The following is a 17,773-nucleotide window of genomic DNA, read 5'->3' on the forward strand; positions in this document are numbered from 1 at the left end:
AAAAACGTGCAATAATGAACACTGAATGGATCTGTGCAGGCGGGGAGCGGAGGCAGCAGCTGTTAATAAGTAAGCAACATCTCTCACTTGAGGCTCTCTATCATTCAAACAGGCCTCTCCCCATTATGTATTATACATTCATTCACCACTTAGGCACCCTCCTCTAGAGGACGGTTTGAACGGTCTGTCTGTGGAGAAAAAAAGATGTCGAGGTGATAACAGAAAAGCACCAGAATGAGAGATGACGATGATGAGAAAGCAGCCGAGATCCTCTAAACTGGACGACCTCTGTTTTCCTTTTAAACGCTGAGAATAAAAGTCCAAAGCGCGTCACAGCAGATTCCAGTCATGAGCTCATCTGCTCCCATGAAATATTGAACTACGTGATAGCAGAAACACAAAGGACTTCTCTCATTCTGTCACAATTGGAGCGGATGAAGGAGGGAGGAGAGGAAAAGAGGAAGTGAGAATGATGAGAGGAAACTGAGAGAGACAAAGGGTGTGAGTGACGTTTAAAAGTGTACATTTTAAATGAATGGTTAACGGCGGCGGGGCGGACTGAATCGTGAGCTTTCTCTTCTACTTGAATTAGCCACACTGTTCATTTATATGCTAATAGGACGGGGTTAGTTCAACCCCAGTATCAACAGGAACCATTATGATATTCCAGGCAAACATTTGTCAGCTTACTGTGTTGTCAGCACCGTGATAATGAAGCCGCTGGAACATACCCTGCTAAGCCTCAGCTCAGCTGCTCCCTCAAAACGTCTTTAATTACGACTTCATGCAAACCCAGTCACCTGGTAAAATGTCTCTCTCAACCAATTAGCACCAAATCTATCGCCTCTGTAATTACATTGATTTGAGGGCAGCCTGAGCTATTTGTTTTCTCGCTCACATACAGCAGACATCGAGGCACCACATGGTTGCCTTCAGGCGCCGCGACACAAACTCCCTTCGTTTTACTTTTAAGGTAAAGCAGGATGTGCCATTTTTTATTTAGAAGGCAAGAAAGTAAATCGAGAGACGTAGGTGGGTAATATTTTGACATTTTGGGAAATATGCGTATTTCATTTCTTGCTGAGAGTAAGATGAGAAGATCAACACCACTCTCATATCTGTCTGTTAAATATGTGTCTCAGCCTGCAGAATACTGTAAGACGGGAGAAAAGCAACACTCCAGGAAGTCAGTGTGTCCAGACAAATACCCTAATTGACCCTAAGGCCCGTTATCCCGAAAACAAATGCCCATCGCTCCGAAAATACACGCTTTTCCAGCAGTTTTTCGCTCAGTGACTGCTGGTCCTTACCACTGTGCTGAATGGGCGAGGGTTATGCCTTTAAGAGGCTTTTCTGGCCTTACACCAGATGACATATCCTAACCCTAACCTGACACAAGATATTAAGGTCACAATACTCCACAGAGAGTGTGTATTTTTGGAACAATGGGCCTTACAAGCGATTTGCTTTTCAGGATAACGGGCTGTCGGACAAATGGACTATCGGTCTAATGGGATGTTTTCAGGATGCTGAGGTTTTGGAATAATGGGAAGGTGGAACAATGGGCAGTCCCTGAATTTTTTTTACCTTTGGACAGAGCCAGACTAGGTGTTCTCCCTGTTTCCAGTCTTTGTGCTAAGCTAAGCTAACCTGCTGCTGGCTGCAGTTTTATATTAAGGGTAAAGACATGAGTGTGGTATCAATCTTTTCATCTGACGCTCGGCAAGAAAGCGAATAAACTTATTTCCCAAAATGCTGAACTAGTCCTTTATGAGTTCTTCCTTCCACTGTTTCCTTCAAACCGTTTGGCAGGTCGTAGCAGGAAAAGGACAGGTGTTGCTAATGACGACCTCATACGACTACAGTTTTTGGAGCTGTTGCATTGTTTTTGACAGGTGTCTACTATTTTGTCCACCCTATTTATATCAGTTTAACCTAGAACACGCAAACACCTCTCTGTATAATGTCGAATTGTTGTATTAGACTTCATTAGCTTAATGCAGGTTACTGTACAAATAAATTACACTCTGGTCTTTTTGGTCACTGCAGTCATTTTAAAGAGAAGCCTCATGTTGGAAATGATCGAAGTACAAGACGCAGCAGCGAAAAGATTAAAACCTTGCGGTGTCTTAAAGGGAGGAGGGGTGTTAAAGAGTTAAACTTGGTTGTAGACAGGGTTTGAATGTGTTGCACAAATAACAACATGCAGTGGTAGGCATTGGCAGAACCTTCATGGTAACTGCATTGCAGCAGATATTGGAACATAGTGCACCTCGCTCTGCAGGATCATAACAGCATGGTTGAAGTGGTGGTGCTCCAGTGTAGCAGAGGTCCCATAAAGCAGAGCGAGGGCTGAGCCCGTCCTGACACACACACAAACACAAACACAGGGATCAAGAAGAGGGATAACATCATCAGCATTCAACACATACTGAGAAACAAAGTCTGCTGTTGTTGAGTCTGTTGTAATTCCCTCACTCTGCACTCTGTTGCCAATTTATCGCTCAACAATAAGAGAAACCTGAGAGTCATAACCTAATCTGCAGCTGAAGTTCAATTGTTCAACATTGAATACGATCAGCGTTTAATGTGGAGAAAAAATACTGACAACTGAGCCTGGTGTACTGAAGGTAGTAAAGTAAAATGAAAGTGGTAATGTTAGTGTGCTGAATGGTAGGACAGTATCTTTTTTATTGTAATGGCTCTGTACTCCAGCACATTAGATTTGAAATAAAACATGAGATTATAGTGCTGACTTTTAGCTGTAGAGGGTGTCTCGTTGGCCTCTTAAATAGATAAACAGTTTTGGATAATGATCCTAAACATCGCGGTGGATAAGAAGGCAAACAAATAAATCGAGAGCTGCAGCACAGGTGTGACAGAACAACAGTGTGGTCTGTGGGTGTAGACCTCAGACGTTCATAGATCACAGAGGATTTGACAACAATTAAAACATATGACGTATTTGTTTAAGCTGTTGACTTGTTGAATTATTTTCTTGCATCTTAAAGTGAAGTACAAAAAATGATATAATTATGCAGTTCATATGCCATGGAAGTAAACACCCTGACATGAAGAGCCTGCACTTTAACCTCATAGTCACTGATATTACCATTTTAATTCTGTGAATGAGCCGTCCTTTACTTTTGTAAAGTCTCTTAAAAACACAAAAAATGAATTAAAAAGAATGTTTTAGTTTAATTCAGCTCATGGCTATGTCTTTTTTTCACCTAGTTTACTATAATAACCTTTGTGAGTGCAGAGAACACCGAGTTTAAGCAGTTTAATGTACTCACTGATCTAAATGTGCTCAGAGTCAGCAGTGTTTACAGTCTCTTCGTTAAGCAGACCCTTATATAAGCCTTATACAACTTGCCACTTGACTCTTGCTGATCCGGGCTGGACTACTGCAGACTGCTGCAGGTGGGAAAACACACTATAAACAGTGTGTAGGAGGGAGAGTATGTATGTGTGTGTGTACGGCAGAAACAGAAGGATAAAGAGTAAACACTTACTTGGCCTGAAAAGCATTGTTGGTGCCCCTGTGGTCCAAGTCGTGGCACACACAACCTACAATAAGCGCTAAGATCTCCACCTCTGTCAGAGTCTCCTGGAAGCCTGCCGTCTAATTGGCACAGATGACAAAACAAACACACACCCGATTAAATAAAACAAAACAAAAAAACACTCTGACTGCAGCAGCATCCTAAAATAAACAGTATCTCCCTCTATAGCCAGTGGGACTGCAGTCACAGAGTCACACAGAGAGCTTTATGGGCTGGATGAATGGGTTCTGGAGGCCATGTGCTGAGTGAGTCACTATAGGTCATTGTGGGGATAGCGGCAAAGATAGCACGGCCCTCGGCCCACTCATTAAAACACATGGCCGGAGAGCGGAGGTGCCCAGAACAGCTTACACACTTCTATTTCATTTCCTTCTGCCAATGATCAATTCAGATGGGACACCGTTCATTAATGTTGTGCTTGATTAAATGAACTACGCTGTAGTGTTTGTATATGAGTGTGTGTGTGTGTGAGTTGCCCCAAGGACCTGATAAAGTAAAGGCCCGCTGGGACCGCATGAAGTATTTCTCTTGGGGCCTCTGTTCAAACAAACATCTCTGGTTTGGCTGTTTGTATAGTGAGTTATACAGTGAGTCATAATTTGAATATCAGCAATTTCAACAGAGGTCAAACAGAAAAGTACCTTTTCCCTTCATTTGTAACAAGATTTCAACCAAAATGACAGTTGCTTCAATCAATATTAAAGGAGACTTATTATGCTCATTTTCAGTGTCTGAAACGCCCTGTATAGGCTACTGTCCCTTTAAGGCCCGCCCTCCCAAATACCCAGTCTCCAATGATTGGTCAGCTCACACACGACTGAGCCAGCACCACTAACAACAGAGCAGCTGTGTAAATTGAATCCAAACTAGCCGCCAGGCATTGATCATGCAAATGTGTGACATGGTGACGTAGTGTGATGTCACAAAGTCACAGAATTAAAGGCGAGACTTCTGAAGAGGCGTTTCAGGAACAGTGTTTTCTGTGGGAGAGAGGAGCTTCTGTCGGTGCAGACTTTGGCCTTTTAAACTTTCAAGATCTTTCAAATGCACAAGAACAACAAGAATTCTTAACGTCACACCAACAGTTATAGCAGAATGATCTTTACCGTAAGCATGGCAAACATGCACTGACAGACGTTGAAGGCATGTCTCCAGTTGTGATAGAGAACCATCCTGTAGTTTTTTCTGACAGTCAGCAGCCATCTGCACAGTGTCTGCAGGGGAACACAGACACAGAGATGAGCACACGGGTCAGCTGAGTTGTCGTGAGGACACATTAGGACTCGGCCACCGAAGGAACAGTGTTCAGTGAAGGATAAAGAAAGTCAGTCTCTCACCTCATAGTCGATCTTAAATTTCTGCACCATTCCCAACTCCATGAACATCCTCAGAGCGGCCGTTATCATGGCGTCGACGTCCAGAGAGAAATCGTCGAAGGAGAGCTTATCGATGCCCAGCTCGCAGACCAGGGGGATGTTAGCAGCCTGTTTCATTGTGGCGGGAGGAAACGTAGAGGAGGAAAGAGTGACTTTAGAGAGCGGGGAAGGCTGGAGAGGTCAGAGAATGCGGTGCCATTTTTAGATGATACATGGAAATATGGAGACATGCTAATTAAGACTCTGTGGACTCATTCGGAGAGGGTTAAGATTAATGAGGGAGCTTTACCGGAGGATTTCACTGTTGTTTACTTTCAGAGCTCATTGACAAACGCAGTAACACAGCAGCGATCATCAACGGCTTTTTTTCATCATTATTCAAACAAAAACAAAAATGTACGTGATTCCAATTAACCATATTCATGCTAACGCATCCATGTCTCCTATCTTGAGCGTGGGCTTAATGAGCACAACGAGCAGAGAGGTCTTATTGCATTTATAACATGACCATTTCATGCTTTCTAACCTGCATCTCATTCCAATCAGTCAAAACTCTCTTAAGAAATCTGCGTTATAGCTTCAGTACAGCACACATTTGTGCTCTCTCTTCCTCCTCAGAGCTGCACCACGTTTCCCTCACAAATGTTTGCCTGTCAGGTCAGCAGGTATCCTCCTCTCTCTTAATTCACAGCCCCGGGTTACGAAATGTCAGCCGGGTTTGTTTGCCGCTGCCGTTTGCACTCCGGTGGAATCCCAGTCAACTGTACTCCATAAGGCTCCTTATGTAGAGCAGTTATGAAAGAAAGAAAGTGGGGGGAAAGGCAGGAAGCAGAGCGTGGTGCTGGATGAAGGAGGGGGGGGGGCTGAAAGATCACACAGGCACACTGGAAAGCGGGGTTCCTACTTTGCAGCCACAGGGGAAAATCCTACACATGAAAGTGAAGGAAAATAGGTCATATCTATATTTCACAAATGTCAATGCCAATTAAAAATGTAGATATTTTCATTTTTTCATAGTCATAAATAATGCATTGAGAATGATTGCCTATTGATTGGAGTAATCCATTTCAAATACCACAATTAGTTTGTTTTCTTTGGGGGATTTTCGGCCCATATTTACGCTCGTGTGCTACAGCAGTTTGTTGGAGGAACTGGAAAATGAAGTCTAGAAGACATGGATGCCAGTGATTCCTCTCTGTTGCCATATTTTTTGTCTTTCCCATTACACTTGATGAAAAGGTGTTATTTAATTAGAAAGAGATATCTTATTAACGGGCCTGTGAGAAAAACATATCCGTTATGAGCTAAATTTCCAAGGTTTTACCTTCCCGTGATTTCTAAGACAACAGGGAATCTAAGTCTTGAATCATGCTTTTGTTTAATGGAGGGCTTTAGCTGAAATGTAATGGGCTTTTAATAGTTTTGTTTTCACTAATGTGTCTTAAATGAACTCAATATAACGCTTAGACACTCAGAAACACATCTACAGAAGAATGAAAACAATGACATTACATTTTGGCAATTACCTGCAACACCAGAGCAAACCTGATAATCACAAATTGTAATCCACACCGACAGTGTGTATAGACTACAAATATAATGGAGACTGACTGTCTTTTTCCATGCTTCAGTTCAGAAAATATTCATTTGGCTACGTTTGGAAAGCAACGACAAACAACCTATTTTGTCACTGAGGTATGAGGACTTGTTGGACTATTCCCTGGAACTGAGGGGTAAGTAATTACCTCATATCCTCCGTCATTCTCTGCTTTGAAGAAAAGTAGGAACACAGTTCCTGCAATTAGCCTTTTAGTGATGTCTTTTTTCATTTTATTAGAAGGATGATACACTTTATGACAGAAATAACATATAATCCTATGATCTTAGACTTGGAAAAAGCTAGTGTTATTCTTAATGTTTCTTACTGTCAGTGAACCAGAACCGACAATGTCATGTTGACAAATGAAAGTACTTCTGTCCTCTGTCTGTGACATGCAGCTCCCTGCCAAATCATTCATACTTAAGACATTTAAGTCTTTAAAAACAGGTCACAAATATCAACTCCAGTTTTAAAAAAAAAAAGTTTATGATGTCAAACAAGCCTGTTCAATGCATTTCCTTCTGCATAAAACTTGAAACAAGGTCTGTGGTTCGCACAAACGTAAGATATTTTCATGTTTTGTTCCATGACATAAAATATGTCAGTAAATACCCCAAATTTCAATTTAAAGCGTTAACATGTTTCAAAAAGGGCGCTTGCTAACTCGTCCCAGCAGCGTTTTGTTGAGGAAACCAGGGCGATGCTACATGTAACTTCCAGGTTAGCCTCTAAAAACTCGTCATCCCTGCCTCTCTCTGTTGAACTGGATGCTCTTTTTATGTGCTTTGAACAATACCTGCTTCTCTTTGTAAACTGGAAACCATTGCCTTCAGCCTTATTTTACTTTTAAGAAAAATAAAACTGGGGAGAAAATATAGACCCCAGGAATATTGTTTATCCCCACTTCATATTGAATATTGCCAGTTTTATCTTTTAAAAGCATTGTTATTACTGTTAAAGGATACGCTTTAAGAACAAGTAACGTCTCACATGAGTTGCGACTTTAATATCTGTGCTGAGCTTAGAGTTGAAAATAAATAAATAAATCCCACCACAGAGAAAAATGTGTTTGCTGAGATAGACGTAACGATAACAACAGTGAATATCTGTTACCTTGAATTTGTCAACTTCAGTCTTGGAGCAAGTGGCATGGTAAGACAAAACCTGCAGAAATAACAACACAGTGTCACTCAGTGTATTTTTCCAGTCATTAAAAATACCCAGTAGGGCTCTAAGAGAAGCGCAACAGTGGCTACGGCTTGTAAATACCGCGCATCCGTATTACAGCATTACATCCAGCAGATCTTCTAGATGAGGAAGTTAACACTCGCCTCTGGTACAGTCTACAAGAGCGGCGATGTCAGCCCTGATTCCATCGCCATGTTCCCTTCATTTCCTGAGAGAAATACCTCGCTCAGACCTGCAGTTGCTTATTTGATCATAAATGCTCATGTTTATTCAGCGCTGCCAGGAGCAATGCATCTACATATTAGTTCATTCTGCGCCTCTCCTTTAAATGCCCTATCTTCTCTGTTCTCTGCCTTTCCTACTTCGAAACAATGCGGTGCTAACTACTATAATGCACCTGAAAGCTCCCCATTGTAATCTAAGGACATACCGCAAAGGCTGAGTAGTGCTGAATGGCTACATACTGCAGGGCAGATGAGGGATTGCTTTTCACTGCCTCTCATTAATTTTCAATAAAAACCTTTGTGAGAATGTTATCTGCAAAGAGAGTTCAGCACTTTTTTTCTCACATGTACATTCTTGTGGAAATATGAGACTAAAAAAGGAGCCAAGCACAAAGAGCCGTGAGAGAGAATAATTAAGGTTTTGTATTAGCCGTGCAGCAGTCGTTGTTTTCACTGACTTCTGGGTAAATGTTACAGCACAGAGCATATGTTGACTGGAAAGGAAAATAAAGATACCATTATAGCTAATGGAATAGCAGAGCAGATAAGACGCACGGGGGAAATATCATCTAAGGGAGGGCATGAGAGCTTACACAATGAGCAACCAGGCATGACAAAAGGAAACTGAAGTTTAAAACAGGAGCAGAATCAACTTAAATCAACACCCTGAAGCAGCGTTACAGTTAGCAGAGTAATGTCTATGCAAATGTAAGCAGATAAAAACATTTATTTTTCAAAACAAGGAAGAAAAATGCATATTTTTTTATTTCCAAATCCTGATATGAAGCAGGAATTCAAATAAGACTTTCTTACATCCAAAGCCACAGACTGCTTGGCCCAGGACTTCTTCACCTGGTCGTACATGATGGTGTTGTTGATGCCGAGGCCACAAAAGATCACAAACGCCTGAGAAAAGAGTAAAAAGAAGTTGAGTAACAGTTTCCAATACACCCACAGGCTACTGTATGTTGAGAATTATTTAAAAGCTAGGTATCGACCTATGTGTTTTTTCGGGGCCGATACAGATCATTAGTAATCAAGGAGAGTGGTAACAGATATTAAGAACTGGCACAGACTTTAAATTTTAGTACAAAGATTTAGAATAACCAATTGTTGAATGTAACTAAGTACAATTTACTCATGCACTGCACTGAAGTTCAATTTTGAGGTGAGTATTTCCATTTTCTGCTACTTTACACTTCCACTCCACTACATTTCTGAGGCAAATATTGTACGTTTTACTTCACTGCATTTATTTGATAACTAGCTACTTTCCAGATTCTGATTATCGTCAAAAAACATCAGTTCCAATAATTGGAAAAATGTTGATCAAATCAAGCACCTCAAAGAGACGCTGGTCTGCATCATAGAATGGTTTCCCATCAAGCCTGTTCAGCACTTGGGCGACACCTGTAACACAAGGTCAGTTTATTCATACAATGTTGTTTTTAAAACCTTGATATTGGCGACGCTCCGCAGCATATAACCATCTGCAATTAAAAGAGGATCAAACCCACACACTCTGTCATTGACTAACATGCATTATTAATGGGACTTAGGCAGAGACACAACATCCCATCACATAAACAGCAGTATATTCAACAACAGCAGTATTTGTTTGTTTATTTATTTATTTATTAACATTGTAATAAAAACATCTAAAACCAAGGCAAAAGGGCATAAAACAAAAAAGTACAAACAAGTCCCCATCTACTTCAGTTTTCTCTAGGAGGATGCTGCCACACTGGTTTGCTGTGAAGCTCCAGGAATGTTTTGTGGACTCACCTGATTTCTATTGGCACGAGAATGATGAGTAAATAAGAACTGAATTGACATTTTTGGGTGAACTTTTCCTTTAACCTCTTTTTAGAAACAGTTTTGTATGTCTGATGGCAAACGTTTCATTCGTCTACACATAACAGTACATTGCTTTACATCAGCGTTTGAAACAGGAAGTGAAAAACAACTTCTTGATGCATGTCTAGTATTAAAGTAATGGTGATTACGACTATTTAACTTGATGGTGCTGGACATTCGGGATTTTAAACAATGAAATATTTCTAATTTCTCCCAAAAAATATGAGATATCTGTTGTCTCAAACTACTTTATGTTTAAAACCTCAGTAGACTTGATGAAGACAGTTTAAGGCTACATTTATTATAATGACACAAGGTGATACAAATTGGCAAAAATGTAGCACTGTGGACATTTTAATTAATGTTATCGTTGACAGGGCATCCAGTTATTGTCTACAATGCTTTTTTATTTGACAGCAGTTTTCCCTGTCTAGATGGCTTCTCGCATCATCTAATTAAAAACAGAGAAAGCCTTTGTTGATAAAAGCATAAACATTTAATTGATCGAGACTTTTACTGTCACTGAGAAATTATGCTAAAAAGTAATTACACAATACATTACCATTTTTATTTATCTCTAGGAGGTCAAACAAACCTGCCACCAAAGTGACATTTTAATTTCAATGTATGGCTGGAGATCCGCAGAAGTGAAACGGGATTAAGAACAATTTTCATTAAGGTGTCATTAAATCTAAAATACAGGGTTGATGTCTTCTCAGATCTTTTATTGTTCCCTCTGTAATGAGCATATAATTTGCGATGAGTTGCAGCAGAGGTGGCCCCGAGCATAAGCACACTAAATGACTGCTTAGAGCCCTGTGGCGACCACATAATCTTTAACTACTCCACATTCCCTTTGTCACAAGTGTTATTTCACCAAAAACCATAATATGATGATAATTTACAGCTCCATTAGAAGTTTTACATAGATGGCCCATTGTGTTGTGTGAGTTTTCAATCCTGCAGCCACTTCAGTTCACCGTTAAAGGTCCACTGTGTAGGATTTAGAGGGAACTATTGGCAGAAATAGAATATAATATTCATAATTATGTTTTCATTGATATATAATCATCTGAGGCTAAGAATTACTCAGTTTTCATCACCTTAGAGTGAGTCTTTTATATCTACAGAGGGAGCGGGGCATCTTCTACAGAGTTTACCATGTTGCTAGGCCATGTTTGTACTGTAGCCCATAACAGACAAACTAAACACTGGCTCTAGAGAGGGCCTTGTTGTCCATCTCACATAGCAAAATTGTAGCAGCCCAGATCTGGCCCGCACAAGACATCATCCGGCCCACATACTGCCTGGAATGATGGTACTCGGGTGGTCAGCCAAGAGCGAACCGAATAAACCAGAACTGCCCCAAATCTGGGCCACAGTTGGTTGTTTTTGTCGACTCACTCACGGCTGACATCTGGCCATGCTATGGCTTGCTTGTGGCTCAGATCTGGCAAACAGGAGCGGACCCAGAGTCAGTGCGGTGAGAGAAATAAATTGGCAATCACCGTGGAACAGAAAAAGATGAATAAAGGCGAAAATCACAATGAATCTTCCCATTTTGGCAGCTGTACACTAGCTGTTAATCATCATCATAAAGGGATGTGCAGTTTGTGGAACAAACTGAGCACTGTTAGCTAAAATGTTCATCAGAGCTAGACAGGAATGGCTTCCTGGAGTGGCTGAGTCAGAGTCCAGATCTCAATCCAATCAAGAACTTGTGGCTGGACTTGAAAAGGGTTGTTCAATCAAAATCTTGATGCTTGAGCAGTTTTCCAGATGTGCAAAGCTGATGAGGGACATATTCACACCTGTAAGAGACCTTTTTTCACAGGTGATATTTTTGCATGTCATAGCAGGGGAGGATTTGGTTCACAGTCAGCCATTTATCCATTCATCATCATCTATACCCTGAACACTATACCCTGGTCAGTTACCAGCTGAAACTAAGATATCACATTCATATTTTTTCCTAATTCCACTTACAAATATTAGATATGTTTCATTAAAATCATAATACTGGTCTGATGTTCAGTCAGCATTTGAGAAATCTGAATCCTGACACCACAGACTGCGAGATAACCCGTGATAAATGTCCACGTTAACCTGCAATACTTTTGAGTGACCAGTGCAAGCTGATCATGACCCATCACAATCAAACTGTGGCATAACGGGGATTTAGTAGTGTGCTCAGTTAAATTATTCATTAATTTGGAAATTACCAAGGCGTAATGACATAGATTTTTTGGACTAGCCTGGCTCTTTCTGAGTCATCGCTGACATCTCCAATTTTTTCAGAGCGAAATGGCAACTCAAGCCAGCAAAACCAACATTGTTTTATAGTCTTTGGTAAAAGAATTTCAAAAGTCAGCTGCCTTTATTAAAATAACTTTCATGGCATATGATGAAGGAAATGCTAATACGATTTTACTCACACTTGATATTAAACATTAAAGGTCATTATTGTTAAACAGGATTTCTTGTGGTTATATTTTAAAAGAGCTGGCTGTAACCTTGGCAGATGACACAAGGACATCCTTGACTTGAGAATTTCATCTCCTGCTGCTTTGTTTGTATAATGTTTTTTTTTGTTTTTTTCACTCCGGAAATCCTCAGGTGCCACCCACACACGCTGCATTTCTTTCTCCCCTCACTCTTTCTGTTCTTCTTCCTCTTCCCTCTCCCCTCCCCAACAAACGCACTTACACCCACGCTAAAAAAACAAACAAACATGGTCTTCACCGACCATCTGCGGCAGATATGCTGATCACTTTGCACTCAAATAAAACTAATGACTTCCTGCGTCAGACCTCAGTGGACCAAGTGGATGCTACCATTGCTCCTCACTGCAATATCCAGCACCAAAACCAGACGAGAGATCAATGATTTATCAGAGTGTCAGTGAGGTGTTGGCCTGGGGCTGAAACACAAAGCACGCAGAGAGAAGATGGGAACTCCACCTCCGAGTGTGGAGTGATGCTGCAGCGTGGATCTAATCACACACATGCAGCCTCAGCTGAACACATGCTCAAGCCCCTCTTTACCTTATTGTCCACTCTGCAGAAAAAATGTTCTATACCTGCATTGTGAGTTTATGTGAACTCTACACGATTCATCACAGATGCACAAATGGTCAAAAGTATGTGGACACCTCTATCTTTAGGTTTGGCGCTTATGTCATGGTTTGTGTTAATCCCATTAGCTCAAATGAAGCTAAATCTTACTGCTGCATCATACAGTGACATTTTATATCATTATGTGCTTCCAACAGTTTGTTTCAGTTTCAGTTTCCAACAGCAATGTTTCTGACCACAGAGCGAGATCCATAAAGAAAGTGTTTTCTGAGTTTGTATGGAAGAACTTGACTAACGTGCACAGAGACTGACCCCGACATCCTAAACCACACCTATTCAACTGGCAGCTCCTGGACCAAATGCAGCCCTTTAACAACCTCATCATGGCCCTCTGATCATTTTGTTAGTAGGCTAATTAGCCCATTGATAAGTTATGTCTGTTGGTAAGCACAAAAATACTCTTACCATTGTAAGGTTTTAACCCCCGGCTGTTTAAGCAAAGGGGATGTACGAGAATTAAACTAGAAACCTACTTCTAGATTAAGATGGTGCTTTTTTTCAGTTCAGAAAACTAATAAACAAAAATAAACATAAATAATCAATCATCAAATGCATCTGAGAGAAAAGGAAGCTGGATATGGTAACTTACCAATGATTTGGTGGTTGCTGTTCCATATAGGAACACAAAGCACAGAGCGGATGTGGAAGTCAGAGAACTGGTCGGCCTGAGAGGAGCAGGAGTGTAAAAACAGAATAAAATGACAATTAACCGCAATATCAAAAGAAATACTTCCTGTTCTTTGCACTGTACTCTGGTTTTAGCTTTCAGTATAAATAGGACTGGGTCTTGAACCTTAAACCCAACAAAACTTGTTCACATTCCCTTGTTCTTCAGGAACTTTTGATGACGTTTTACAATCAAATAATTAATTTATTAATCAAGAAGATTACTGGCAAATTAATCAGCTATGAGAATAATGCAGCAGGTTGCAGCTCCATTTGTTTACCATCTTCTTTAATCTGTTATTTTTATATTTAAAATCGTAATTTTGCTCATTTTAAACTGTATTTCATCTTGAGAAAACTGCTTTGTATCATTACAGTATTAGGGTGTGATGCATTTGATTTGTTTATATTCTCAAAGTAAGATTGAAAGAATGAACCTGTTACAAAACTCAAGTGTATTTTAATTTAAAATGATACCCATCTCTCTAGTATGAAATTATATAGGAGTATTAACTATGCTTACATGTCTCTAGTGGAAGAGCACAGCTATATGGAAATATAGGATCTGCACGATGCTGAGTACAGTAACAACTTTAAAAACTAGAAGCAGGAAGTTGTTGCCCTGCTGGTAGCTTTTCCACCCAGTACACACTTTCCATTTTTCTGTCACTGCTGCTAAAGGTTGACCATGTCAACTTTTGCTGCCTGCAGCTGGATGCAGAGTGGATCGCTGCGCTAGCCGCTGTGGGATTTTGCTTAGGCCTGTGCAGCGTCAGCACCGGCCGCTGCAGTTAACACTTCCTGGTTTGAAAAGGCCTTTATTCCACAGAGATCAATTAACAGCTGACAAATGGGAAAAGGGGGTAGTATGCAATTTCTCATCATGTGGTAACAAAAGAACAAAAATTACAATCATTTAGAAATAATACATTAATTAAATTCAATTTAAAAATAGGAAAGTCAAAGGCAGCTGGACTTTACGTTTGGTCTTGAAGAGATGACCTGAAAATGACTTCATCAGTTCTACTGACTGGCAGCCATTTTAATTTTGACACCTGCATGAGTCCTTAAGGTTGCGACGATCACTTGAGAGTCCAATTAATCAAGGTGTAAACTGTTATGAAATCATCTCGAACTGAACGTCAAGACAGCAACATAAACTGATAAACAGCTGAGAGGCAGATGTAGAAGTTTGACATCGATGGTCTCCTTTATTTCTGTTTCGGTCCTTCTGTCTACAAATCAAAACGCACACTAACAATGCCATCCTGACATCGCTCCCCAGGCGGTTTCACAGCCATTAATGAATCCCAAGTCATGTCCCTCATCGACTCGCGTGTGACATCAACGTGTGAACATCCCACAGATGTTTAGAGTGCCTGCGACTCCACACATGCCAGTGGTAAAACATCTTCAGCACCACGCAGTAAGCCTAGTTTTGATCGACCTGAATGATAATCGCCACAGGCATATTTCATACTGGTGCTTCTGTGACACTAGTTGAGATTATTTCACTTTGCTATAATCCCACTGATGTCAAATTTGAAAGGTGTGTTATTTTGTGTATACCTCAGCATCAAAGCGAGGATCCTGATAGGCATCACTGATGTTCACGGGCAGTCCTGTGGATGCTACCAGCTCTGCAATGCTGTTGTTGATGAGCCAGTCTGAGTAAGACGATTTCTCCATACTGTCTTTGAAACTAGGGTCAGAAAACAAGAAAGGAAGATGACAAAAGGAACTCAACAAAAGAAACAACACTGGAACAAATTTGTCACATTCACACATTTGACCTCTATGGCAAGTTTCAGCCTCATACAGTAGATGGATATTTGCGGTTGCTATAGGGTGGACGCAGCTTTGTGGACCATTTAACAGATTTTTTATGGACCAATGAACTGATGAACCAACTGATGTAGAAAGAGCAATGAAAAAGAGTTCAATGGTGCCTCCACAAGTGTCTACGACTACCAGTTCATGAGTTATGAGAGGACGTGGCATATGGTGTGAATCTGTTTAGAAGCTACAGTATGCAGCTTTTGAAGACAAGTGACATGAACAGCTAATTAGCCGTCCTTTGAGTCATGACCAACACACACGCACGCACGCTTGACCTCCATGCCAAAAGCCTCCTTGGGAAAAAGGGCCAAACCGAACAGCCACTCAGCCGACAGGGAACTGAAGGTTGCAGCTAAAAAACAATTCTCAAGCGCACACAGCTAAATAAAAAAATTGTTTTCAAGTAAAAAAGATTTTATTGTCTTTCACACCTGAACTGCAAGCTTGCAAAAGGCCTTTCTTATTTCTCCTTGCGGACTCCTCTTTTGCGTTGACTTGCATTTAATGAACTTCTCCTACAGTAGATATCAGTAAGCTTCTCCTGCAGCTTATGAAGTAATTAAAAGTTAATTGTGTGATTGTCTTCCTTATTGCCAAACGCCCCCACACTCTGCCATAGAAACACCTGCATCCCTGCACACACTTCCCCATTCACATTAACTGCAGTCAGCAGTCACTGACTTTTTGCCTTCAAACGCGACAAGGTAAATGCTCAGCGTGGCTCACTTTGTCTTAAGAATAAAGACGGAGAGACACCAATGTCAGATCTGTTAAATCCCTTTGATCTGGTGATACAGCTGTGTGTGGATGTGAAACCCACACTGAGCAGGGACTGAACCTCATTGGTGTGACGGCTGAGATGCCTTACCGTCCTTTTTCTTTCTTGCTCTCTTCATGCTCCCTGTCTCTTGTCTGTCATTTAGCTGCCACAGACACACTAGCAGCACTGTACACTCACTCAACATTATTCTCCCCATGGGGGCGGCTGGCGATTGTATTACACACATAAATCTGCCACAGCTTGTTATTCAGATGTAAACCTATAGAGTCATCACAGAGATACTGTACTTTTGTCACATCAGGTTGGTTTGAAATGTTGTGTAGTTTTTTTTTAACTTGAATTCACAAACTGGCTGTTTGTTTAAATGTGAACCCAGAAACACAGATCAGCAGGGAGTATGTTCGGCCAGAAGGACCTAATTAGCCTGTCAAGAAGAGTGACATTTCTCTGATTACTACTAATTTCTTACTATTGGTATTTTTATTTTTTTATGTTATCACTACTGCCCTGAAGTGATCGTATCAGTCATGGAAAGTGCAGGGCTCGAGGGATAGTTTGTCTTCCTTTCAGCATTGGTTTTCATCCATAAACATCCCACACAATATTAAGCCTCTCTTTCACCACTCAGCCATGCCTAGCAGTGGAGAGAAGCAGCAAAACCCAATTAAGATGGGCTCCTACAGTATGCCTCCTATTCAGAATCAGCATATTACTCCCACAGCACTCCAGAATATTCAATTTTTTTTTTTTAAACTTCCCTTATTTTTTTTTGTCCTTGATGGACTTTACAGATTCAAACAAGGCTCTGTGCAGAACGTACAGGAGCCGAAGGTAAACAAAGGTGGAGATATGACTATTTGGTGAAAAGGTTGCTGGTATGAGAAGTGGGGAAAATGGATGGCTGGGGGAAATGGAAAGCTAATGGAAAGCTAATGGAAAGCTATGTTTTTCATTAGGCTGCATGTTATTGGGGTGCAGAGTGGAATTTTACACTGAAACATAGATACATACCTGCTTTCAGTGTCTGCACTACACTTAGGGGACAGGAGCTCAAAGGACTTGGTGAACTTCACCACCTGGAAGATTGGAAAAAGCAGAAATCACTAAGGCTCTTGAAAAATTGCCCTAATGTACATAATAATATTCACTGATAGAAAGTGAGGCAGAAAAACAGAAAAAAACTGGCTGGACAACATGCAAACCAAAAAAAAAGTCATATTGAGATCATTTTGACAGATATTTCATTGAGTCTTGATTTTAATGGTGATTTTTTTGTTAAATGATAACGATGATGCAATTTTTGCTGTACAAAGAAGTATTTTCCCCTTACGTCTGGAGGATATGATTTGTAGGCTACAGGATCTCTATAGCAACACAATGCTTCATTTATAATGGTGTGTTGTGACTCATTACCTTTATCAAAAACTGCAGCTCCTGTACTTTGATACATATTGAGATTTCTATAATATTTCAATTAACTGTTCAGCCTGAGAAAGAACAGACATGAACATGTACAAATGCAGTGGTGGAATAAGTATTGAG

General features: G+C 40.6%; 1 protein-coding gene across 1 annotated transcript in view; it reads right to left on the reverse strand.

The window, feature by feature from the left end:
* Positions 1–17,773, reverse strand: part of pde11a (phosphodiesterase 11a) — a 41,826-nt gene that overhangs the window by 10,041 nt on the left and 14,012 nt on the right. The window contains exons 5-14 of the mRNA XM_084363013.1: positions 17,243–17,307; positions 15,181–15,313; positions 13,535–13,610; positions 9,297–9,364; positions 8,768–8,860; positions 7,656–7,706; positions 4,904–5,050; positions 4,673–4,780; positions 3,516–3,625; positions 2,273–2,363 (exon numbers count right to left, since the gene is read on the reverse strand). Of these exons, the coding sequence (XP_084219139.1) occupies positions 2,273–2,363; positions 3,516–3,625; positions 4,673–4,780; positions 4,904–5,050; positions 7,656–7,706; positions 8,768–8,860; positions 9,297–9,364; positions 13,535–13,610; positions 15,181–15,313; positions 17,243–17,307 (942 nt within the window). The remainder of the gene's footprint in view (positions 1–2,272; positions 2,364–3,515; positions 3,626–4,672; positions 4,781–4,903; positions 5,051–7,655; positions 7,707–8,767; positions 8,861–9,296; positions 9,365–13,534; positions 13,611–15,180; positions 15,314–17,242; positions 17,308–17,773) is intronic.

This window comes from Pagrus pagrus (genome assembly GCF_965226575.1).
Source record: "Pagrus pagrus genome assembly, chromosome: 9".
Lineage (NCBI taxonomy): Eukaryota > Metazoa > Chordata > Actinopteri > Spariformes > Sparidae > Pagrus > Pagrus pagrus.